The 26,911-nt window shown below is 31.9% G+C and overlaps 3 protein-coding genes across 4 annotated transcripts in view; 2 read left to right on the plus strand and 1 right to left on the minus strand.

The window, feature by feature from the left end:
• Positions 1-26,911, minus strand: part of LOC125862030 (uncharacterized) — a 60,799-nt gene that overhangs the window by 13,636 nt on the left and 20,252 nt on the right. The gene's annotated exons all lie outside the window — the stretch shown is intronic.
• Positions 14,249-16,364, plus strand: LOC125862035 (probable aquaporin PIP-type pTOM75). The gene is made up of 4 exons (XM_049542010.1): positions 14,249-14,704; positions 15,180-15,475; positions 15,840-15,980; positions 16,097-16,364. The coding sequence occupies exons 1-4, from the start codon at positions 14,374-14,376 to the stop codon at positions 16,193-16,195; spliced, it is 867 nt and encodes a 288-aa protein (XP_049397967.1). The 5' UTR covers positions 14,249-14,373; the 3' UTR covers positions 16,196-16,364.
• On the plus strand, positions 20,352-25,287 carry LOC125862038 (uncharacterized). 2 transcript variants are annotated; one of them, XM_049542014.1, is made up of 9 exons: positions 20,352-20,457; positions 20,634-20,742; positions 20,840-20,861; positions 22,893-22,949; positions 23,020-23,101; positions 24,084-24,179; positions 24,291-24,415; positions 24,545-24,563; positions 24,779-25,287. In XM_049542014.1, exons 2-9 carry the CDS (start codon positions 20,643-20,645, stop codon positions 25,022-25,024), a joined length of 747 nt encoding a protein of 248 aa, XP_049397971.1. In that variant the 5' UTR covers positions 20,352-20,457; positions 20,634-20,642; the 3' UTR covers positions 25,025-25,287. The 2 variants fall into 2 exon arrangements, with proteins under 2 accessions (XP_049397971.1, XP_049397970.1); XM_049542013.1 differs by having other exon boundaries at positions 20,386-20,457; positions 20,631-20,742.

Raw genomic sequence — 26,911 nt, forward strand, 5'->3', positions numbered from 1 at the left:
AGTCCTTTTTTAAGAATCGCACAAATTCCCCACGATTTTTCGTGTGTATTAGCCCATGACTCTGGCGCCCGGAGCACCCAAAAAAAATTTTCTCAAAAAAATTTATGAGGACCTCCATAATGAGTTAGGAACTTCACTTATACTCACACTATTTTTTAACGCACATTTCTGCATTTACAAGCTATTTTTAAAGAATTGCCCAAATTCCTTAATTTTTCGTGTGTATCAGCCCATGGATGTGGCGCCTGGAGCACTACAAGAATCGCCCACAACTTTATCTCGATGGAAAGATATTGCAAGATTTGGAATTAGTGATATCAGTCTTGGGTGGGATCCGTATCTATCATGGATTGCTTGCATGGAAAGAAATAGTGTCATAGTTTGAAATTTTTGGAGGCGACAATGTATTTGCTAAGAAAATATTGATACGAGTGACAATTGAGAATAAGGTAAATGATTGATGTGCTTATGATATTTATTAGTATTAATAGTGTCGGCTTTAGTGGAGTACTGTGAAGAGTATATGGAGTCTTATAAATCGAGTATGGGTACGATCGTAATGGGACCAGACCAGGTGGATTGTGGGTAGATAAAAATCAATGGGATGGAGTCAACTGAATGAAAATGTTTAATATGGACTATTTTGAGGGATTCTTTAGTGTATTCAACATTGGTTCCATATATACTTATGTGATCACCTATTTTTTCCTAGACATGATTTGGAGTATGATTCACTATCTATGCACATGCATGTTTTCACTTCTATGGGTGGATCCCTAGCGGTTGATCGGGTGTATCGATCTTGCGATGTCCTCTTGGCATAGTAGGATGCTTGAGCTGACTTGATTATTTTAGATATGACACATTTGGTATTGTCTTGAAACAGTTGAAGTATTCCAGTGGTTCTACATGCACAACCTTGCTTAAGAGAATTTATAGAAGTGTTACCATGGATACTTACAGTTGTCTGATAGTCTTAATATTTATCTCATCGTTGAGGTCACGTTTTAGATATATGTGATTGGATGTAGGGACTGTTAGGTCTAGTTCTATCGTTCTTAAGGATTGTCTACAATCACGACTACTAATTTAGCATTATGACAGTGTTGTTAAAGATTTTGTATGCTTAGGTGTATCGCTTGTTGGGTGGTTACTTGATTTCCTTCTTTGGGTTAGATAAATTTGATCCTCCCTTGATGAGTACCCGATGTCTAAAGATCAAATTTTTATAACTTAAGTTCGTGGAAAGACTGTGTTGTGAAAAGAAAATCTTGATAAGATCTATGATGGTTTGTGCATTATGAGTGTGTGGTGGTTGGTTAAAGTTCACTTCTGGTTGTAGCCGGTATAAATTTAGAATGTTATCTTGGTTATGTGAGAAAAAATTCGTCATGATGGTTGTGTTATGGTCCAGTGGGTTTCAGTTTAGATTGGGTTCATGTCATGGTAATAACTCCTAATTTGTAGATCTTTCAAAGTATGATTTGAAAGTTCAATTCTTAGTAGTTGATCTTTATAAAGTTTGATTTGAAAGTTCTATTCTTAGTAGTTGATCTTGATGGAATTCTCTTAAGGAGGAGCTCACTTGTAGAGATGAACATCGACTCTGGAAGATCATACCGCATGCTTTTGGTAACATCAATTATTCTTCCTTCTCCTTCTTTATGTTCGAGGACGAACATGATTTTTAGTGGTGGATAATGTAATGATCCGTTAGGTCATTTTGAGAACTACTCTTCTCTTTTTCATAAATTTTAAATGAGAATTTTGGGTTATTCATTTAACTACGGTCTTTTAATTGAGGGATAATTTAAAGGACAAATTACTTAACTACACTCCTTTACTTACTTTAATATACATTTATCCCTACTTATTTCAAAATTTTCAAAAATTCCTTATTTACATATGTATCCCGCATGTATCCCGTGCACAACGCTATGTATCCCGCTATGTGAAATGTATCAAATGCTATGTATCCAGTGCACAACGCTATGTATCCCGCATGTATCCCGTGCACAATGCTATGTATCCCGCTATGTGGAATGTATCAAACCTAATGTATCTCGTGCACAACGCTATGTATCCCGCTATGTGGAATGTATCAAACCTAATGTATTCCGTGCACAACGCTATGTATCACGCAAACATCTTTTTAAGGGATTTTTGGTAAATAGAAAACTAGAAGGGCTAGGATATTATTTAGTACTTATAATATGTGGTTCCTATAATTTATACTAATTTAAAATAATTAATTTAGTTGATAATTAATGGATCAAGTCCATATATAATATAATTTAAGTTAATACCCTATTACGACCTTATTTCTTTTGGGGAAAAAACCTCTCGAGAACATTACAACTACGGTATAGCAATCAAAATGGCGGCTACATCAGGTAAGAACTTGGGTCTTCTATACTTGGGTTGAATTATGGCTAAATCCATCTCTATGCCAATGTTATTTATTTATTTTATATAATTGTTGGTGAAATCAGTAAAACCAAGGAGTTAAATTATTAAATTACTTTTTTTTCATTGGTTATGTGGTGTCAGTTAATTAGAGTGGGGAGGTTTCGAGGAATTCAATATATTTGAGTTAATTTTTTGTTCATATTAATTAAATGGTTAAAGTTACTTAGTCAAGTAACATTATATTATAATGTGGGAGGAATAATTTAAAATTGGAAAGTCTGTTCTCTGTGATGGGCAATTAGAACATATATGATTGAAGTAGTTTCAGTTGGTATATAAGTTCTCACGGTGTGGTTCTTTATATAGTAGTTCTCACGGTGTGGTTTTTTTATATAGTTTTGTTATACACATGTTATTTGGCAGTTGAGAATTCATTGTATTATCACATTCTAATTTAAGTTTAATATATTGGGATAGGTAATTAAATATTAGATGTATTGTATTATATTAATATTATTAGATTTATGATATTGGAGAAATTGAAATTTAACCCTAGACTTGAAATTTGAAAACTATGAGAGTTGACATGTTAATTGGCATCAAGATTAGGAACTTGATTATAGAGTTGAGTGAGTTTTTGGATCTAGGGTAAAACTATAGTAATATGGGTGTTGTTAGTTTTGGAATCTTATTGTGGTTATTTATTTGATTAGATTGCACTGATTTGGAAGCTCAACGAAAGGTGAAAACTCAAGACCCGGAGTGATTGTTCAATTAATTAAGGCAAATGAATTTCTAAATCCTTGTTAAGTGTATAGAATCGTGTATTTCCTTGTGGTATGTGTTGGGGAGTAATGGGACTTGGTGATGGGTTGGCTTGTCCATATTGAATAATTTTAATTATGAAAAAAGGGTGATAAAAGGCAATGTGATTAATTATTGGTGTGTGATATGTTGAGAATGGTTTGAAAAGACTTATTGATTCATTGTTGATGTGATATCACGATTGTGTTGTTGTGAATGGTGCACTGTTATGAAAATTGTCATCTCCTCATAATTTGTGTGAACATGTCGTTTGCATTGGTTTTGTGACATGGTTGTGATAAATGTTATGTGGATTGAGTAAGAATAAGAAATTAAAGAGGATGTATCATTTCGAGGGACGTGTCGCACTCCACGACGGATTCTATTATCGAGCGACATATCGCACGTCGCGATAAATTTCATTATCAAGGGTTGTGTCGCACGCAGCGACAGATGCATGGACAGAAATGTCCTCATGGGTCCCGGACTGAGAGACAACGGGTGTGTATCGTTAGGTCAGACATGCATCACTATACTTGACATTGCTGGTGAACTTGATCTTGTGTGTTGTTGATCTTGTGAGTGTCTTTCTGTGGAACTTGTGATTGATGAATATTGAGTTTGTTATTGAAGATATGTAATTGTCTATGTAAATTGTGAATTGTTAGGTTGGGCTAATTTTTATACAGGTTGTAGTTGTGGAGGTGAAGTTGGGGTGTAAGGAGTACCAGTATTCTATTCCCTTAGCTTGTGTTTAGAAGTTTATTTGCTGAGTACTGTGTGGTTTGGTACTCACCCCTTGCTTCTACATTTTTGTAGGTTACTAGCCCGGATCTTTGTGATACTCTTTCTCTTCTCTTCTTGTCTGAGGCTTCTTGTGGAGGTTTGTGAGGTAGCTGTTTGTCATCTCAACAGACCTTTTTTCTCCTTATTTATGATTTTGTTCTATTCAAAAAACAATGTCATTTGACACTCGTATTTTCTTTCAATTTTGCTATAACACATTAGAGGCTTGTACACGTAACAACCAGGTTTTTGAGGTATATTTAAGACGATTATGAGTTTCCACATTATATTAAAGTATTAGACTTTTATTTATAGTTTATTTTTGCACTTCATCGTGATTGTTGAGTTTTAGGTTGACTTGTCTAGGTGGGATAAAACGAGTGTCATCATATTCATTTTTGAATTGTTACAGTTTGGGTCCTGTCCCGACCTAGTATACTACTCTTAGAAGCTTGATGTTAGGATTGTATTGATGTACCTTGTCGACTTTGCTGACCTTGTTATTTTGCCTTGTTAGCATAGTGGACTGTTGGCCTTGATCATATATTAATATATGTTCATTTTATATGTTTCTAGATACTATGATGGTCTCAATTGCCCACATAGAATCTTGATTATAGATAACATGATGACCTAGACTGCCCACACAGAATTTAGTTTATGTTTTATATGAATTAATTGCAACATAAAATTGGTTTACATTTAGGGTGTGTTTGGTACGAAGGAAAATGTTTTCATGGAGAATGTGCTTTTCTAGAAAATGTTTCGTGAAAAACAACTGGATTTCTAATTTATTTTCTCATGTTTGGTTGGTGAGTAGATAATATTTTCTGGAAAATATTTTTTAATGTTTAGTTGGTGAATGAAAAATATTTTTCAGAAAATAACTTTTATTTTTGGCTTGACACTAAAAAATACTCTTTAAGAAAATAATTTTTGATTCGAAGATCAACCCCAATAGTTGATCTAGGACCCGACCCCGACACTCAAACTAGGATAGGACCCTGATGACCGTTTCAAAATCGACCCTAAGATCTGATCCAGGACCTAACCTAGGAAAAAAAAATTCAAAAACAAGTTTAAAAAAAAAATTGACGGGGTTGTTTGGGGGTGGGGTAGGAGTGGGGGTTGGTAAAACAATATCTTAAAATTTGAAACATTTTTCAAAAATAATTTTTTAAAATTTTTTAGTTCTTTTTGTTTGAGGGGGAGAGGGGGCTGGTTTGGGGGTAGGGATAAAAAATATATTTGAAATTTAAAAAGTAAGAAAAATTTAAATTTATTTTTGAATGGAGAGAGTCGGGTAGGGGGTATGAGTAGGGTATGAAAAAAAATTAAAGGATGAAGTAAAGTTTAGAAAAACGTTTTCCTTAATTTTGGAAGGGAAGTCATTTTCCTTAAATTTGAGGAAAATGAGTTGATATTAAAAAATATTTTCCAAACATAAAAAAATAGAAAAACATTTTCTAGAAAATATTTTCCTCCGTACCAAACACACACTAGTAACTCTAACAAGATTTGATACCTTTGGAATCAGAGTGATGGTTGTACAATCTATAGGAACATACAATCTCCCAGAAGCAAAGAATTCCAACACAGCTTCAATAATATCATCTTGCATCACTGCTCAAGTTGTACACATAACCCTATCACTTCCTCCTCAATATCAACCTTGTTATAAATCATTTCAACCTCAGAGTTGAGCAGCCCAGAAATGTTATTTTTGGTGAGTAACTTGGAATTAAAAAAAAAAAGTGAATTGTTATTTTTTAAATTCTTGAAATTTCAAAAATTTATGATCAAACATGTTTTTTGAAGTTCAACTTAAGAAAAACTGTAAGGCTGGGCACCGGACCGGAATGGGACCACCGGACCGGAATGGGATGGTTTGACCGGGTTGTTGACCGGTACCGGGATGAACCGGACCGGAACTACCGGGATGGAGGCTCAGTTCCGTCCCGTCCCATTATATACCGGGATAGAACCGGGACGGACCGGAATGGACCGGAACGGAACGGGATGGGATAAACGGGACGGCACATATAGCTATTTCAAAAAATAATTATTTTTTTTTGAGTTATTTTGAATTACGAAAATACGAATGTTTTTTTTATTTTTCTAAGTTATATTAGTTTATAGTATTTAAGTTTTAAAATTTATAATAATTTTACTTAAGTTTATTTTAAAGATATTTTTTTTATTATTTACGTATATAAGTTTGTAAGTTAAGTTTAATAAAGTTATTTTTTTAGTTTTTGAGCTTATGTAGTTATGTTATAAGTTTTAAAGATTTGAATCTTTGAAAGTTTATAAGTTATTAAGTTATACTTATAACTTGTAAGTTAAATAACTTAAGTTAGTAATTTTAAAAAAATTAAATAAACAAAAAAGAAATGCTAATAAAAGTAAATAATGACAAAAATATTATTTTTTATTTTAATTAAAAATGATTTACCGGGACCGGACCGGTACCGGACCGGACCGGAACGGAACCGGAATGAACCGGGATGAACCAGTACCGGTATACCGGTACCAAATCATGGTACCGTTCCGTTCCGTGTACCGGTTCAATGTATCCCATCCCGTCCCGAATACTACCGGACCGGAACAGACCGGAATGGTACCGGTACAACCCGTTCCGGTGCCCAGCCTTAAGAAAAAGGTTGAAAAATTTCATAGTCAAACACCTCGTAACTTGTATATATACCTCAATGCAGTGGCGTAGCTATATGGTTGTTCATCGGAAAAAATATTTGTATATACAAATAAAATGATACACGGAATGATTAAATATCATGTATTTGTATACGATTTATGAAAATTTCATGATAACTTACCATGTTTGTATATTTGGCAAGCAAGCGAAGTATAGAAACGAAGTTCTGAAAATTTTCTAAATGTATATATACATAATTTATATATACTTACTTTATTTGTATATTCACAAGCGAAATATACAAACATACAGAAATATACAAACCGTAGCATCCATAATAAACGAAACTATAGCTATGGAGTGCAATTATCAAAATTATAATTATAGAGTCTTATTATATTTGCTATTTTTTTGAAATTTTCTCCACTCTTTTAAAAGAATATTTATTATATTATTTCTGAACCTCCTTTGTGAAATTCCTAACTTCGTCGATGCCTCAATGCATGGACAAAGATAGAATCATTAAGGATGTGTCCACATGTTGCTCTTTAGTCAAAAGAAAGAATCAAATCCAGAAGAAACTATTAGACGTATATATTGTACTGGTATAGTTAATACTCTCTCCAACTAATAAAACTCATATTAGTTGATTATTATTTTTTATACGCATATTAAAAAATTATAAATAAAAAGATATTTTTACTAATTCACCTTTTAAGAAATTTTTGAGAATTTTACAAACAAATGTGAATGTTTTTTGAAAGAAGTAATTGCAAAGATAAAATAGGAAAAAAATAATTAATACTTTCTTAATTTAATAAAATAGAAAACTAGTATAAAACGAAGATAATATACGTGATTAATAATCAATATTCTGGTATCACCCAACTGTATTATGCTTTGCAAAATTTTCAAATATTACACACACAGAATATATGCCAATTAATCAAGCAGAGCGATAAGTTGTTTATAATCCGATTAATTTGAATTCGACTTTTAATTAAAGGCGCTTTCTATAAAATAAAAATCCTTCATTTTTAATAACCTTGAATGAGCTTTTTTTTTCTTTAATAACATAGTCGGTGGATATATGATATATCATTTGTTAGGTTTAGATAATGGAGCCAAATATATTCAAGTAATTAGGTCAAACACATATACAACCCCTCTAACTTATCCTCATTTTTCATTTTGGCACTCCAACTTAATTTTGTTCCATTTTAACCCTTAAACTCCATTTTTTATGTATCATTTTAACATGAAATACTATTTTTTATGATTTCTTTATTTTTATATATATTCTTTAATTGCAACTTCTTATTTTAAATCGACATGTGTCAGTTAATTTTAGTTAAAAAAATAAAAATTAAAAAAAAATATAAATAATAATTTCTTTTTAAGAGTTTTATGTATTTTTATGTGAAAAATAACCGACGATATTGTGTTGGTTTTCTTTCTTAAAAATCACCAACAATCTAACAAATTAAAGTCAGTCGAGTTTTAACATTTTTTAGTAGTGTTATTAGCAATGAACAAGAGTCTTTTTTACTTGTATTGAAGATGAGTTTTTTTATTCGAATTGATTTATATTAAAAATAAAAACTGAGTATTTGCGTTAAATTTAGATTGCCTAGATGATAAGAAATAATAAATAAATAGTGTTATTTAATTTAATTGAATGTTTAAGAAAGAAAATCAAAGAACTTTCGTCAATTTACTTTCATGCAAAAATACAGAGAAATCTCAAAAAATAATATTATTGTTTGAAAAATTTTATGTTCATTCACGAATGTTTAATTTTTTTACGATAATTAACAAACACACGTCTATTTTTTAAAAAAATAAAAAATTGCAATTGAAGAACATAAATAAATAAAAAATCATAAAAATTAGTATTAGTGTTTAAATGATACCGAAAAAATGGAGTGTAAGGGTTAAAATGAAACAAAGCTAAGTTGGAGTGTCAAAATGAAAAATGAGGGCAAGTTTGAGGGGTTGTGTATGGAACAAGGCTAAGTACCTATCAATGTCATGAGTCATGAGTCATGAGTCATGATGAGAATGTAACACAATTATTAGCACCTATATATTTGTATTAATTTTGACAAAACTTGAAGTCACAAACATGTATTTTATTTAGTGATTAAGACGTGTAATATTATTTATTAGTCACATACCCTAAGTTGGCCCGTAAATAATATGTATATATGTAATAGATGCTCCTACTCTCTTATCTTTAACAATAATTAATAACATCTCCTAAATAAAACTTAGATTTTAGTGTTAATTTTTTTTTTAAAATGGTAGTATATGTGGTATTCTCCCTACATCACTCAATTTTTAAAATAAAAAACAATATTGGCTAAGAGGTCACTTCTAATATTAACATTATAATATGGATCATTTATCACATAATTGATTACTCCACTAATTTTTTTTGTGCAACATTAACAAATGAGTCGGTTTGTTAAGGCAAAAACTTCCCATGATTTTGTGACATTAGCTGATATACTAACAATCTTGATAAGGTTAGGACGGCTAAGAAATATTTTTTCATTCACTTCTATCCATCACATTTCATTTTTCGAGAGTTAAATTATATAAATTTTAATTAATATTTTAAGACGAATTTCTTTTATCAACTAATAAAAAAAGAATTGGAAGTTATCACATCTTTCATATGATTTTTGAATATCTAAATTTATAATTTAAAATAATAAATTATTCTAATTCAATTTAACTCAAAAGATTAGTCAAATTGACTGTCGTATATCAAAACTTGATTAGTAAAAGTGTAGGGGAGATCATTTCTTTCACTTGTTACAATTTCTTTATCTTTTTTCAGTTTTCTTTTTGTCTTTTTTTGTTTGACATAATTCCTTTGTCAGGGTCATACAAGAAAAATTAACGGGGAGAAGAGACAATAAATTCAGTTTGATTTTACAAGTAGAGTTGGAGACGATAGTAGAGTGTAGGCAAATCTTATTAGACCTTTAAGAAGATAGAGATTATTTTTTTTAAAGACCCTTGACTGAACAAATTATGAAACAACCGTAATAACAACAAACAAAAACAATAAGATAATAAGATATCGACCTGAAACAAATAATTAGCGGTCAGAGGAGAGACAAAAAAGAACCAAATGAGAATCAAACTTGCATATATACAAGATGACAATGAACTACTACTCAATTCTCTTTTCATGTATATGATCCTAATATATATATAATCTCTTGAAACAAATTGATAGATTTAACAGTATATGATCACAATCTTTCACTTGTTACAATTCCTTTATCTTTTTTTCAGTTTTCCTTTTGTCTTTTTTGTTTGATATATATACCACCTCAAATTTTGAAGGTAATGTTGCTCGGACTCTTCAAAAATGTCATCAGATGTGTATCGAATCCTTCAAAAATAGTGTATTTTTTAAGAATCCAATAAAAATGTGACAACATTTTTAAAGAGTCTGAGCTTATGAGTAGAGCTTGAAGTTGCACAATATAGCATGTGAGTAGGGCTAAAAGCCAATTAATAATGTCACGAGTATGAGTTGTATAGACCATGATTGGATATTCCTCTTTTTCGTTCTAATACTATCAAGCTATTTGCTGGANATTTTGAAGGTAATGTTGCTCGAACTCTTCAAAAATGTCATCAAATGTGTATCGAATTCTTCAAAATAGTGTATTTTGTAAGAATCCAACAAAAGTGCGACAACATTTTTAAAGAGTCTGAGCTTATGAGTGGAGCTTGAAGTTGCACAATATAGCATGTGAGTAGGGCTAAAAGCCAATTAATAATGTCACGAGTATGAGTTGTATAGACCATGATTGGATATTCCTCTTTTTCGTTCTAATACTATCAAGCTATTTGCTGGAAATTCTAGATAAAGCTAAGCACAAGCAAAGACAAATTTGTAGAATTTGGCCCACATTAATTGTCACAAATGTTAGGGTAGTGGAGCATCATCTTTTCTTTTTATTATTTGTGTGGAGTTATCTTGAAAACTCTCATTAGACTTTAGATATGGTAATTAATCATAGTATAGGATATGTTTTTTTTTCCAACCCCTTCAAGGAGCTACCACCTTTTTTACACTTTTGATAACTCGAACTTACCATTTTAAAACTAGAGTTTCATCATCCGAACAACTCCGACCTCTCATCCGAGATAGAGCATTATGTTTTTGTGGGAATGGGATTAGTAGTATAAGACCCATTATTTATGCAAAATGAATAGATCACACACCTTTAGAATTTCTCACCCGGAATAACTTTTTCAATTAGTAAAATCACCTTAATTTTATCTTTTTGCAATTTATGAACTTCGTAGACACGGTGTAAAAATCTCTTTTGAGCAAATTTATGACCTTTTCAAATTCCTCTTTTATAATGAAATGATTTATAGTCACATAACTAAGTAAACTTTGTTTTACATCATAATTTCAATTTTTTTAAAATTTTTATATCAAATCAAACGATATCACTTAAATTGAGACAAAGAGAGTATTCGTGGATCGTTTATTCCTTTTCAGCTACAGATACAATGGCTAACTGCTCAAGATGATGATGAGCTCTATGCTTAAATTCTGGCCATAGAGTGTTGGCCATGTAATGTTGACAAAAGAAAAAAAGCTGTCACTTTTTCTCAACGGTCACAGAAAGAAACGGCTATTTTTTTCTCTAGCCCACTCAATGACTATATATTTATTTTTTTGTTTTGTTTTATTTTGGGTGATTGTGGGGTTGTGGCTATGATTTCTCCACTAATACAGAAAAATTATTAAAGAAAATTAGAAGGGTTAGGACTTAGGGGCTTAATTAAGTATATATGTGAGCTTTATTTAGCTTTGCTTAGATAATCCCACCGCCCATAATCACCATTATAATAAGATTCTTTTTTGTTGTTTTTGTTTTGTAGTGGTTTGTCTAAATAATATAATTAGTGGTTAGAAATGCTTTATTCATGTGTTGTATAATAATTACTACTCCCTCCGTCCATTTTATATGTCATTCATTTCTATAAATAGTTGGACCCTCTATCTTGCACGAGGTAGTGGCAAGGTCTGCGTACACTCTACCCTCCTCAGACCCCACCTAGTGGGATTTCACTGGGTATGTTGTTGTTGTAGTTGGACCACAATACTTGTCATTTTATAAAATTTATGCATAAATCACCATATTTTGCCTATTATATCCTTGATAGAGTAGTTAATTAATCTTGAAAATATATTCATCATTTATTATAAAGTTGACTTAATAAAATATTAAATAAGGATAGAAGGGTAAAATTACATTATTTCTTAATGCAAGTGCAAATTAAAAAAGTGACATATAAAATGGAACGGAGGGAGTAGTATTTGATAAAATAGTGAAGTTATGCTCAAACTAATATAGTCATCTCATTTTATGTTATTTGCAAATTCACAGAAAAATTTAGCTATGAAGATTGATTTGGCAAAGTTAATTTCTCAATTTTGTTATAATTATTTATAGTGGTGGCAATAATTACCTAAATAACTAGAAAACTATTGTTGCAATAGATTTTTGTAGCTGTATCATAAGTTGTCGTCGTGTGATAAAAGTTACTGTAGCAATAAAACTTTTTTAGTCACAATAAATTATTTGAAACAAAATTATATAGCTATATAAATCATTTCATGTTTAATAGAATTTTTTAATTAACGGAATAAGCAATTTCTAAAGTGTTTATACTATAATTATAGTATTATCATGTTTATATCAAACTCTGTAGTGGATAACAATTCGAGACAATATAATAAAACGGAATATATAATATATATATATATAACCAAACCAATTTATCAAAATATTTATCAGCAAAGATACCAAAAAAATATATTAAGATCGCATTATATGACACGTATAGTATGATTTAAGCCTACGACCCGATTGAATGTATTTCCACATCGAGCTCCAAAAGTGTATGTACCATGTGAACTTGATTTATGACTTAAAGCTCTTTACTTTCCTCTCCCAATTCGGTACAGAATTCACTAAGATGTTATGTTGCAGCCCATCTTCAAAAGCTTATCAACCTAAAAGTCTATCAATCATACTTAACCCACCTTCGTCAGATCGCATTCTATCAGGAACGTCACATACACTCCCCTTTTAGAAACTAAGCGTCCTCATTGAGGTTTGTCCCACCATTGTGCTGGCAATATACATGCTTTGAAATCATATTTTTTTACAATCTAAGTCCATGACACGCATTGTCATCTTTGGCCCTAGGTCCATATTGATTTACCTTTCTTCTAGGCTACATTGATCCCAAATGTTGTGTGTATCATGTAAACTTGAGTTAAGCCTTGTAAAGCTCTTCACTTGCCTCGTTCATTTGATTGTGAAATTCGTCTAAGATGTCATGTGCACCTTATCTTCAAAAATTCATAAGCTTAAAAGTTTGTCAATCCTACCTAAGTCGCCCTTTATTAAGGACGTCAGAAAATAATTTATTATTATTTTATTTCCTTATTGAGATTTATGCATATAATTTTAATTTTACTGCAACTTTGTTTACAGATCAAACGATCTCTTATGGTTTTAAAAAAAAAAGTGTTGGAATAGTCTTTCCTTTGCCTAATAGTGTAATAAAAAGAAATCATTTTTTATAATGGCAATTCAAATTTCAAAGTTTTTGCTTAGCTGGCCTTTGTTGCAACTATTTGAAGATTAGGTGAATTAAGTTGGCCCGACCAGCAAATCAAATGGAAGAGTATGTGCTTTTTCAAGAAATAAACTATGTGACACTCTGTAGAAGATAAGGACAACTAATTAAGCCATAGAAAAAATTGTCAAGCATCCCTAACTTTCATGATTATTATTTTTTAGAGTGATTATCTTTTGGATCAGTTTTTGCGCACCTCAAATTAATTTTATAAAGTATCTATCATTTTTTATCGATAATTGATGTACTAGTTAACTCTATCCACTAAAACTAAAACAAATAGAAATCAATCAAATGTTTTGTCTCTATTAAAATTTGAATAGAAAATCTTATATTCTCAACTCACTTTATTAACTATTAGGTCACCCCTTGAATAGAGACTTTCATAATTCAAAGCCTTCTCTTCTTTTGTTACCAAAGACAATGTATTGAAAACACACTTAAACTCGGTACAATTATGGCAATCTTAAAAACACTTATTTACTTGACTATCTGAACTTAAATACACTTCTGATCTTGTAACATGAGTGAAATACGTTCATAAATCTTCGTCAAGTTTGAGAGTATTTTTAACAATTCTCTCCGCTTTTTATTAAGATTTTGAGACCACTTGTCCTATCATGTGGCCGATCGTGGGTGTATCTAAGTATAGTTAGTCAAGTAGAGGGGTGTTTTTAAGACTGTTAATCATTCAAAAACGAAATTAATAATTTACGTCAAATTCAATGGTGTTTACAATACTTCTCTCATAATACTTTCACTCTGTAGTAGACTTCATAATTTGCCATTAACAAATTAAGCAACCTTACAAAAAGATTATAACAACTCAATAAATTATTATACAACTAAGTGAAAAAAGAAAAAAAAAATTGTACCGTATTTTATATTGGTGTAAATGATGTGTTCTCCACTATAAAATAAGACAAACCTTATCCTTGTCTCAGCACCTTACTTCCTTTTCTTGGATTCCATTGAGCATTCAATAATACAGAGAGAAGAGAAAAAAGTGAGTGAGGAAAAAAAAAATGGCAGAAAACAAAGAAGAAGATGTTAATCTTGGAGCAAACAAGTACAGAGAGACTCAGCCATTGGGGACAGCTGCTCAAACAGACAAGGATTACAAGGAGCCACCACCAGCTCCTCTGTTTGAACCAGGGGAATTGTCATCATGGTCTTTTTACAGAGCTGGAATTGCTGAGTTTATGGCTACTTTCTTGTTCTTGTACATAACAATCTTGACTGTTATGGGACTTAAAAGGTCTGATAGTTTGTGTTCTTCTGTGGGTATTCAAGGAGTTGCTTGGGCTTTTGGTGGTATGATCTTTGCTTTGGTTTACTGTACTGCTGGTATTTCAGGTTAGTTACTAATAGTACTACTTAATTCTTGCTCAAATCTTGTTTTTTTTGCTCATGATACTGTAAAGTTGTAATCTTTTTTTGTTTGTTGTCACTGATTTTCATTTGGGGACTGTTTTTATGGATCTACTACAATACCCACAAAAACCCTTTGTTTTAATTTGTTTGTGTTAGTAGTTTGACTATATAATTACAATGAACTTAGTGTAATTTCACGAGTGGAGTCTGAGCAGGTTAAGATGTATGCAGTTACCCCTATCTCAGAGAGGTTGTTTCCGATTGATCCTCGACAACCCTCCTCGTTTATCGGAGCTTAAGACTGGTGATGTGAGTGAGCTCACACAAGTGGAGTTAAATTTTAAAATTTAAAGAATTGTGAATTGTTTATCTGTTGATGAGTCAGCTAGTTTTTGGGGTTGAATAGGCTGAGCATCATTTTTTACATGTACTGAGTCCCTATTTTGTACTGAAACAGGAGGACACATTAATCCAGCTGTGACATTTGGTCTGTTCTTGGCAAGGAAACTGTCTTTAACAAGGGCAGTGTTCTATATAGTGATGCAGTGCCTTGGTGCCATCTGTGGTGCTGGTGTTGTGAAGGGTTTCATGGTTGGACCTTATGAGAGACTTAATGGTGGTGCTAATGTTGTTAATCCTGGTTACACTAAAGGTGATGGACTTGGTGCTGAGATTATTGGCACTTTTGTCCTTGTCTACACTGTTTTCTCTGCCACAGATGCCAAAAGAAGTGCTAGAGATTCACATGTTCCTGTAAGTGTTTTCTTGTCCTACCAATAACTTTAGCTTAATAGTGCTAGAGTACTTTTTTGGATCAAAGTTTTGATTTTTACCTTTAGGAGGTAAAAAATGAGAGTAAAATGGTTTGATACATACACAATATAACTTAACTATTCTTGTCTTAAGAACTTATGACAAGATTGGCCCATTGGCGGCACTGCCTTCTGTGCTATGTTGCTCTGACTCTCCCAAAAATACAGCCGAACCCGTGTCGGATTCTTTGTAAATTCCGACAAGCATCCATTGGCATTTCTGAAGAGTCTGAGCAACATAGATTTTGTGTACTAGATTCAAGTCAATGTATGAGGAATCATAATATACAATTTTGTTATGACAGATTTTGGCACCTCTTCCAATTGGATTCGCGGTGTTCTTGGTTCATTTGGCCACCATCCCAATCACCGGAACTGGTATCAACCCTGCCAGGAGTCTTGGAGCTGCTATCATCTACAACAAAGACCAGGCATGGGATGACCACGTAAGTCTTTAACTTAGAAGCACGTCGAGATGACAAATTTTCCGACATTTTGAAAGGCGTGTTGTTGTGTTATTATGTTTTAACTAAAAGTGTTGTTTTTTCCTGATAATTTTCAGTGGATCTTCTGGGTTGGACCATTCATTGGAGCAGCTCTTGCTGCAGTTTACCATCAGATAATCATCAGAGCTATTCCATTCAAGAGCAGCAGGTCTTGAAGAGTTGAAGATACAACCTTTTATCTTATCATTTTCCCTGTCTGGTGCTGTTGTTTATTGCGATTTTTCTACTTTTCAGATGTCAATTATGTGTGTAAATTATCAGGTTTAATGCTTGTATCTAAAGCTTTCTTTCTCTAAATCAAGTGAAAGATTCTTATTCCATGAACTTAGAGTCTTTTAATTATTTTAATGCTTTTCAGGACTACTTTTCCCCTGAATTCACTCAACCAATAGAAATAATAACTACTCACTCTGTCCCAATTTACTTGGTATTTTTCCGAGAGTCAAAACAATTTAAGTTTGATCGAGAATTTGCACACATAATCTTCAATTTTTTTGAAATGAAATTTATATATTTATAAATTACGTAAAAAGTAATTGATAATTCAAGATGTTTAAAAGATCTAGGAAAAATTTATGATTAAAGATAGATATCTGTGTTTGAGTCTTGAAATCCGCAAAGTGCAACATAAAATGGGACGGAGAGAGTTTAGTTGAGTGATCATTCGAGAAATTATCTCATTTTCCCATTCCTTTCTAAGGTCTAGTTTTTTTTTCCACCAATTCTTATGCAATGATAACTTCAAACATTTGAAACTTCTTTTCGTATAATCTAAGTTTTGCGAATTACTAGTAACTCCATAGGAAAAACAACAACGATAAATTCACTTTAATTTTACACGCAAACCAGCTTATCGAGGCAGTAGCAACAAAAACAAAAGTAATGACATATAGTAATAGAAACCTAAAATAATGAAAAATAANGACTACTTTTCCCCTGAATTCACTCAACCAATAGAAATAATAACTACTCGCTCTGTCCCAATTTACTTGGTATTTTTTCGAGAGTCAAAACAGTTTAAGTTTGATTGAGAATTTGCGCACAAAATCTTCAATCTTTTTGAAATGAAATTTATGTATTTGTAAATTACGTAAAAAGTAATTGATAATTCAAAATGTTATAAAGATCTAGGAAAAACTTATGATTAAAGATAGAGATATGTTTGAATTTTGAAATTCGCAAAGTGCAACATAAAATGGGACGAAAAGAGTATAGTTGAGTGATCATCCGATAAATTATCTCATTTTCCCATTCCTTTCTCTTAGTCTAATTTTTTTTTTGCACCAATTCTTTATGCAATGATAACTTCAAACATCTGAAACTTCTTTTCGTATAATCTAAGTTTTGAGAATTACTAGTAACTCCATAGGAAAAACAACAACGATAAATTCACTTTAATTTTACACGCAAACCAGCTTATCGAGGCAGTAGCAACAAAAACAAAAGTAATGACATATAGTAATAGAAACCTAAAATAATGAAAAATAAGATTAATACTAATACATAGAAAAAGAAGAAATACATCTGACTATGGGTGACAATTGGGCGAATTGGGGTGAATTTTGGGCGGGTCAAAATGAGTCAAGACAATAAACGGGTCAAGATCCAACCAACCCAACCCAAATTTGTTTGAGCCAAAATGGATTAGGTCAAAACAGGTTAGGTAACGGGTCAACTCAGCCCGCCTAATTTTTATGGGAAAATTGTATATAATAGCAAACTATTAATTCAAATTAAATGCTATAAATATAGTTNATTAAGAAAACAATAATTGACATATTGAGTTTACCATTTTACCCCTATTAATTGTGAAGTTAATGAATTAAAAACTTAAGATTTTCAAGAATTTTTACTTTTTTTCAAAGTAATTAATTGAGGGTATAATATGTAAAAAAAATGTTCTTTCTTGATTTGTTAAAATGGACAAGTAATTAGGGACAACTAAAAAAAAAAAGGACAAGTAATTAGGGACGGAAGAAGTATTTTATATGCTTTTAGTACCTAATAAATTATTATAACTATATATAATATATTAAAAAAATTAGAAATATTTTGGCAAGATTTCTCAAAAATCAATATCAACCCAAATTTTAATGGGTTGAAATGGGTTGAGCTAACAAATTAGCGGGTCAATAACCAACCCAAACCTAAATGGATTGGATCAAATTGGACGGGTTGAATTTGATTTTGTCACCCCTACATCCGACTACCTATTAACCTTGTATTCTAATCCTCATCCTCCATATCCTTCTATCAAGGTTATGTCTACGGTGAGCATACCTAAATCACCCCACCTCAATATTTTTTTATTCTATCTTTATTCCTTCTCAAATCCACTATGATCAATCTCTCACACCTTCTTACCGAGGCAGTTGCACATCGATCTCCTCTTCACATAAAATATATTGAGCACCTATCTTAAAACTTAATTTAGACGTTTACAATTTACTAGAGTAAATTAAAGAAGAAAGAGATATGAAATCGACAATTCAAATGTCTACACATGGATCAATTGAGTAGACATTCAAGACGAGATACAAGGGAACAATTCTCAAATTTTGTCTAAATATTCTTTAATCCAAAATCCAGCTAATCCAACTAATTGTCAACTTAACTAATTATAGTAGCTACTTAAAACTATTACTCCTTCCGCATATGTTTATTTGTTCATATTTGATTTGATATATCCATAAGAAGTAATAAATAAAATAAGAATTTTATCATATCACTGTTAATTATTATAAATCATTTAAATATTAAAAAATAAATTGAGATAATAAATAGACATATCAATAATCCATCCAAATTTAAATGAATTGAACCGTTTGAATTTGATTTTATCAAAAGTCTAAATAGACATTAATTGCAAATTGCCTTCAAGTTTGATTCTCACACCTTTCATCCTCATCAACAACCAATTGCACAATCCACTTTATTCAAACCATCATTCACAATAAATGAAGAAAGCAAAAGGCATTAAACAAGAAAAACAATAATTGAGGGTAAGATTAAATTTTGTAAAATTATTATTTATTTGAATGAATGCTATTGCATTATTGTAAATATGTACTTAAAAGTTTATATATATCAATTTAAAAATATGATTTTAGTACTGCACAAATATATGATATATCTGAGATCCCAACTTAAAAATCATTATTATTTTCTTAATATTTACATTGTTTCAAAAAGTTTACCTAAATTAAAATAGAAAGAAATTTTAATTTGAACATTTTTCATTAAAAAAAGATTTTTAGTTACTACTCTCCTCTTGGTCCATTTTACTTATCATATTTTTTTTTATATACTTCTTAAGAAGATATTAACTAAAAGGACAATTTAACTAAATTATTTTTATTTATTCTTTGAATTTAATTTAATACTACATGTTTTTACTACATTAATCTTCTCCATATTTATTGAATAAAAATAAAATTGTTAATTAATTATAGTATCTTAATTTTATAAAATGATACTCAGATTGTGTTTGGACATGTAATTTTGTATTATGATTTTAAGTCAGTTTTTAAATATGCGATTTGAAATCATGATTTCACATCCTAAATTTTTCAAAAAAACATGATTTGAGATTTCAAATCATGATTTTATTTTTTTAAATGTAAAATTTGACCCATAAATTTATATTTTACATATTAAAATATATTTTTTCATCAGATATGAAATATGTTGCAATTTATATTACTTTCTAAAATTTTATTTTAAAATATAAAATGGTATATTCAAATAAAACTCCAACTTTAGTATTATGATTTCGCATGTCCAAACGAACTGTAACTAAAATGGACCTGAGAGAGTATTGTACTATTCCCTTTGTCCAATTTATATTACTTACTTTTTTTAGTCAATCTAAAATAAGATGACACAATTATATATTTAGTAATAATTTAATTTTAAAATGTCAAATTTATCCTTAATATGAAATGATTTATAGTCACACAAATATCTACTCCTTCGATCCTTTTTACTTGTCATAATTTCCTTTTTGAAGGTTAAACGATATGAATTTTGACTAACATTTTAAAATATATTTTTCATCATATTGATATGAAAAAAGTTGCAATTTATATTACTTTCTATATAAAATCTAAAATGTTGTTTTAAAATATCAAATTAATATAATCTAATATAATTTACCTTTGAATATTGGTTAAATTGATTATCGAAAAGTAAAACATGACAATTAAAAAAAACGAAAGAAGTATAACTTAATTTAAATTATATGTGGTGTCAAATCAAATTAACTCATATAAATTGAATCGGAGAAAGTGATTTTTTCAGTTTGTAGCCACTTGCTTTGCCACTTTTCTTTTGGCTTAAAAGCGAAGAAAAAAAAAAAGAGAACGTCGTCTCCACGGTTTTAATTTTCAACCCCAGCTTGAAGGTCTTCGCCAACTGTGTAAGAGGAAACTTCGCAAGCGTTTTCTATACTTTTTTGCTTAAATTGTCTCAATTTTGTTTATATCGACTCACATTGACTTGGCAAAAACTCCTTTTCCCCATTTCATTGACTGAAAGCAAAAAAGGAGATTTATCTAGGGTTTCTGATTTACATTTCTCTCAAATCTTCAGCAGAGATCAGATATGGCGTCGCAAGAGTATTTGAACAAGATGCAGGTCCGACAGAATTATCGCAACCTTTGGCACACTGATCTTATGAGCACAATCCAAGCTGATACTCCTTGTAAATCTCTACCTCCTTCAAGTTGTCTATATGTAATTCCACTGAAGATTATTATGTGTGTTGCTTATACGTTTTTTTTGTTTTGTTTTGGTTGCAGATTGCTGCTTTGCTTTGTGGTGGTACGTATGTGTTTTTTTTTTTTCATGATGTATCTAATGTTGTTGATTTTTGATCTGTTGAATGAATGCTTATTGTATGAATTGAAACTGAAAAAAAAATTTGGTAGTTTATAGGAGAATTTTATGTTTCGATTGTTGATTTGATGGAACGAGTGTTTTGCTGAGAGGAATTGCGGTGATTTGACTTAGTTTGTGTGTGCTCTTTAGAATTGAGTTTTAATGCTTAAAAAAGTTGTAGCTGAAGTTTTCTATTTATGTCCATCTTATTAGTTAAGCAGGATTTAGTCTAGTAGTACCTGCTTTGTTAGATCCCTTTAGTTTTCAACCCGGCTTGCCAGTTTGTTAATCTAACTCATGGATGTAGAGAGGTTATTTCTGATAGACCCTTGGTCTTCAAGGAAAGCTTTTCAAAGTAGTTTGAAAAAGGAAATACGGAGATGAAGAAGACATGGCAACCAAAAGGAGAGCAGTACATATCACTCAGGAGAAAAGGAACAATAACAACATCCAAATAATGTGATAATCAAAGCACAAGAAACATCAGGGTGACAGAAAGTCCAAGACAATAAGCTACGAGAACAATGTTAATACTACTGAAAGAAAGTGAAAACAGATACGATAGATATGATGCTCCACACTACCACCATTGTAAAAAAAAAAAAAAAAAGGAGCCCAAACAAACACCATCGAATGGGTGCCAAGTGAAGAGAGAGAAAATAGACACAACAAATGTTCCAGTGAAAGAAACTTTCAATCTTAAGCTTAATTCGATGTTCGATTGAGAGCTGTTGCAGTGTGACGCGAATTAAAAAGTTTAACCTAGTATGTCCGAAGATATGGAAGACCATAACATTCAGCTGTTTGTAGTTTCCTTTATCTGGATTATCCTTTTTTTGAATGTTGTCTTATGTACATTTATTCAGTAAACCTAACTTATCAAACAAGTTTTAACTTATTAAGCAAAGTGATGCACCAATTGATATTTACGCCAATTGCACCAAAAGGAATGGAAGGTTGTTTGTTTTTTTGACTTGGCTGGTAGCTGAATTATCTCTCTGCTTTCAACCTACCTGCCTGCCTGTGCGGTCACGAATGGTTGATTTCTGTTAAATCAAGCAGAAAGTTAAAGTGAGATACTGTAAAACATGGTGCAATTTGGAACTACGAGTCCAAATTGGATTTTGGGAAGGGAGACGGGGTAGGGGTTGCTGTTGTAGTAGAAAAGAGGAATTGTTTACTGGAAATATCTTGGTTCTTTAGGGGATATCAGTGATGATTTAGAGCACTTCTAATTTTAAATGTACTGAACAGCAAGAAATAGTGAAGGATGTTTTCCTCGGATTTTAGTTTATTTGGTTTTAATCCCAGTTTGCGAGTGCTTTCCAATTTTTTTTAGTGACTCTGGAAAAATCATATCATCAAATCGATTCATGATCAATTTAACTGAATGTCCCACAATATGTGTTGTTGTGATTAGATTCCCAGATATTTATTGCTAACATTCTTTAACATGGAGGTTAATGATTATGGTAGACAGTTAGAGATAGTCAAGTGTTTTCTCTTTTCCCAGAGGTAGAGCAGAGCAGGGTCTAGTCTGGAGCACCCATCTGTTACCTTTGTTTTTTCTCTTTTTTTCTTTTTTTTTTGGACAAAATTACTACTGTTGTTTTTCTACTTTGGTTATCCTTACTATTATTACTGTCACTACTTCTCTTTCTTCATTATTTTCATCATAGCTTTTGTTTCTTGCATTTCTCTGAAACTTGTTCTATAACCGATTTTCTTGAGTTGAAGGTCTATTGGAAACAACCTCTCTACCCCACAAAGGTAGGGGTAAGGTATGTGTTCACTCTCCCTCCCCAGACTACACTTGTGGGACTATTCTGTGTTTGTTGTTGTTGTTGTATTCTTTAACTGGATTCTTCCTATACATTTCGGGTATTGTGTAACTAGTGTTTTCTTCTTTTTACTTCAAGAGATAACTCCTTTTAGTAAGTAATATATTTGCCTTGCTAAATCTCAATTCTGCAGTGCACCATGTGCATCATATTTGCTTCGGAAACGAGCTCTCTATGGTGATATGACAAGGTATGACATTTATCTTTCATCAATCCCTGGTGGTACTAGCTTTGGTATAATGAAATTTTCTGTCTCACAGGTATACATGCTGTGCGGGTTATATGCCCTGCAGTGGTCGGTGTGGAGAAAGTCGTTGTCCTGAGTTTTGTTTAGCAACTGAGGTGAGCACCAAGTTGATTACCTTTTTTTTTGCTTACTACTAGAATATAAATAAAATGTATGTAATTATAGTTTAAAATTGTTTTGATTAATTGTATTTGAATAGAAGAATATTCTCAAGTACATAAAATGTTTATTTTCTTTACTTTACCTGATTAAAACTTTATATGAGGAGCGCCATGCGTCCGTGCTAATTCATTAGTTTTTCCGCACGGCGTCAGAGTCGCCACATCTTTGTAGAGAGTTACAAACTTCCACATACCAGTAGGCAGTCATATGATATATGCTTTGTGCTGTACTCTCCTCTCCTCTGACAATTGGTGCAGGCTCCACCTTGTGATGGTCTGTACTTAATCCCCTTTCAGAAACTTGTGATGCTCTTTTTCTGCCCACCAGTGCCACTCCTCTTTTCAGTGACCAGCCCCACTCTTTGTGATGATTAGCATCTCTCCTTTTTCTGGTGACGGGCACTCTCCACTCTTCTTTGGGTGTTTGGCACTGCTCCTCTCTTCTTTACTATCTGGAGTATCTCCTCTCTTCTCAAGTATATCGCTTAGGCGACTGATACCCTTTTTCCTCCGACGATTGGTTCCTTTCTTCGGCAGGTGAATTGCGCTTCTCCTCCCTTATTCAGTCAACCAACATGTTCTCTTTTTTGGACGACCATTCTAGTCGCAACGTGCAACCTTCCAGTAGTTCCCTGGCCACACTTGGGAAACAACGTTCTGTCTTAAAAAGCAAACTCAAGTCAGTCATAGAATGTTCTTGAGTTAGAAATAAGAGAATTTTCTGATGGCTGCCAATAAGTTTAAGTTTTCACCTTGAATGTATGCAGCATACGACATCAAACATTATCTTATCCTAACTGTGGTATCTACCTATAATTTTGGTGGGTTGTATTTTGATCTTCAACCTCCCTTATATTGCCTCGTGTGCTTTAATATTCTGATGCAGTGATGGATTATCTATCTTTGAAACTACCAGGTTTTTCTCTGCTTTGGAAATTCAGTGGCTTCCACCCGCTTCATGTTGCAAGATGAGTTCAACATACAAACAACGCGATGTGATAATTGCATTATTGTAAACTCTCTCTCTCTCTCTCTCTCTCTCTCTCTCTCCAAGTTCCCCTTTTTACTGAATTTTGAGTGAATCCGTAAGGTATTTCGTAACACATTTCTTCCTGCTTTGTAGGGTTTCATGTTCTGCCTCCAACAACTTGCTTGCATATTTTCAATTGTTGCTATGATTGTTGGAAGTGAGGAGATCCAGGAAGCTTCTCAGCTGCTGTCATGTTTGTCTGACATGGTCTACTGCACGTAAGCTTCTCTATATTCGTTCTATTCCTGGACATTATCTTCATATATTGTTTTCTGATAATCCTGTATCTCTCTATTAACAGTAGCTCAAAATTCTTTCCTAACTATGCTGCATCTTCTTGATTGCAGGGTTTGTGCCTGTATGCAGGTAAGCAAGAAACTCAATTCAACTTTATCAAAACATGAAATGATTCTCCTTATATAACTATAAATTGACAATGGTTTATGCGGAAAAAAATTAAGTTAAAAAGATAGTCATCAAAAAGATCGAGGAGCTTACGAGCAACCTGAGCTTGTAAGCTTTCCACGGTTTCCTATTTAATAATTTACATCTGAGATTACTATGTTTGATGAGCAATGCAGACTCAACACAAGGTTGAAATGGACAAGAGAGATGGCAAGTTCGGTCCTCAACCAATGGCAGTGCCACCTATGCAGCATATGTCCCGACTAGATCAGCCTTACCCACCAACTGTTGGATATCCTCCTCCAGCTTATGGTCAACCACCTCCGCAACAAGCTTATCCAGCTCCAGGCTATCCGCCTACTGGCTATCCACCTGCGGGCTATCCTGCCTCTGGTTATCCACCTCCTGGCTATCAGAAGTGATCTTCTAAAGGATTTGGTGCGTATTTCTGGAATTAAAAGAAAACTGGAAATGAGGTTATCTACCGTAGCATGAACGGAGTGTGTATTTGTATAGATTCATTGGTGGATGACAACCGTAATTGCCCTTGTGTGCTTACGTTTTCTATAGATTTTCGTCTCAAAGAAAATTGTTTGTCCTCTTAAACGATGAGAACAACATCCCGCTGCAAAGTTCTATTGGTGTTTGAAATTGAATTGGTATCGTGATGTGTCAAGTTCACTGTGTTTACTTGGCGTTTTTAATTTGTGTCCTTTTATGTGTTAAAACTCACAAATCCATTCAAATTTCCATAGTTCGGATTCTTCGCTGCAACTCGGGAAGATGAAGAGGGAGAGTCATCAAAGGGATCAATAGTTTAACCAGAAGGCACCAAACTTCCAGAGTGAAACCCCAAAACCTACCACTTATTCTTTGTCTTTTCCCCCTTAGAAAAAAACCAGAAGGCCATGTTCTTGGAGCACAATTTAACTCAGTACGTTAATTTGTACAACAATTCTTGCTGTTAGGGTCCAAGCCTGGTTAATTTATGGTGGTTGGAGAGTAACATAGAGTGTAAACGTTGGAGAGTAAAATAGAGAACCCTATCTTCTATTTTATTCTCCAAATATAGAGTTCTCTATTTTTCAGACAACAAACTCTATAGCATATCTGATATTGCGGTTAAAAATTGCTTATTTAGAACACTTCTTTAAAATGGTTTTTTTTCTTAAAGTTCTCTTGAAAAAAAAGTTAAAGCATTTTTTGTTTGATTAATTCATTTGAAAAGTCATTTTCATAAATGTATTGTGTTTGATATTTGATTGATTGTGGCTAAAAACTAATTTTGATATAGTGAGTATACAATCAGACATAACATGTTAAATGATATAAATAGTGTAACCACATAAAAAATTAAAAATTAAAAATAGCAATAATTACTGCTTGAATGTAAGAAATAATTTATCTGGTCTGCCTTAAAGACTTAAAAATCAAAATAATTTTTTTTTAGAATATTCAAATCAATTAATCCAACTAAACTTGAGAAATCCAATTCAATTCGAGTTTATTTAGATTGGATTTGAACTATAAGTTCCTAAATCCCGAAATCAAAAAATCCAAATTGAAATTTTCATGTTCAATCCTATTGACCCAAAAACCCACCCCTGGTTCATGTATTATTTACTCTTACAAAACGCTCGCCTACACTTTTTTTTAATAAATAGTAAGTGATCAAAATTTCACCTCTACAATATAATGTATTCTTTGTTCTTCTTCTTTTGTTTCTTCTTCTTTTTTATTCTTTAGCAAAACACTTCAAATTTTTCTCTCTGAAAAGTTGACTCAAACACCTCTAACTTTCTAAAAGAAATATCTTTACCTTTGAACAAGAAACCTTAGTGTTACCAACACAATATATATATATATTGATTCAGTATCAATTAATCGAAATTATCAGTTTTAATGATACCGAAATAATATATGATATTTATTTAGTATCAGTTAAGTGAAATTAGTTGGGGATATATAGTGTAATTATTTAATGGGGTATGAATGTAAAAAAGTACATATTTATAATTATTTTACTTTTATGGAGTATTGGCTTAGTTTCCCCTTTTTTTTTTAAGGAAAAAAAATGATTAGATAGCTTTTGAGGTATAAAAATCTATTTTATTCTAAAATACAATATAGGAAATCCCTCTCTCCCATTAATCATACACTATTATGAATAGATGTTTTATCTATCATAAATTCAAATTGTATTACGAAATATGATTTTTTTCATTTATTTTTCATTGAATTCGCTCATTGAAAAAACGCATGTCGAAAACATATTTTTATTGAAATACTGAAAAGATTTCTATTTTTTT

This window comes from Solanum stenotomum, chromosome 4 (assembly GCF_019186545.1).
Source record: "Solanum stenotomum isolate F172 chromosome 4, ASM1918654v1, whole genome shotgun sequence".
NCBI lineage: Eukaryota > Viridiplantae > Streptophyta > Magnoliopsida > Solanales > Solanaceae > Solanum > Solanum stenotomum.

What these genes read in the sequence shown, in the direction of transcription:
- LOC125862035 (XM_049542010.1), top strand. Translation starts at nt 14,374, where the DNA reads ATGGCAGAAAACAAAGAAGAAGATGTTAATCTTGGAGCAAACAAGTAC. An exon ending in CTGTACTGCTGGTATTTCAG is followed by an intron (nt 14,705 to 15,179) that starts GTTAGTTACTAA and finishes GTACTGAAACAG; the next exon opens with GAGGACACATTAATCCAGCT. An exon ending in ACCAGGCATGGGATGACCAC is followed by an intron (nt 15,981 to 16,096) that starts GTAAGTCTTTAA and finishes GATAATTTTCAG; the next exon opens with TGGATCTTCTGGGTTGGACC.
- LOC125862038 (XM_049542014.1), top strand. Translation starts at nt 20,643, where the DNA reads ATGGCGTCGCAAGAGTATTTGAACAAGATGCAGGTCCGACAGAATTAT. An exon ending in AGTTTTGTTTAGCAACTGAG is followed by an intron (nt 23,102 to 24,083) that starts GTGAGCACCAAG and finishes TGAAACTACCAG; the next exon opens with GTTTTTCTCTGCTTTGGAAA. An exon ending in GATGTGATAATTGCATTATT is followed by an intron (nt 24,180 to 24,290) that starts GTAAACTCTCTC and finishes CCTGCTTTGTAG; the next exon opens with GGTTTCATGTTCTGCCTCCA.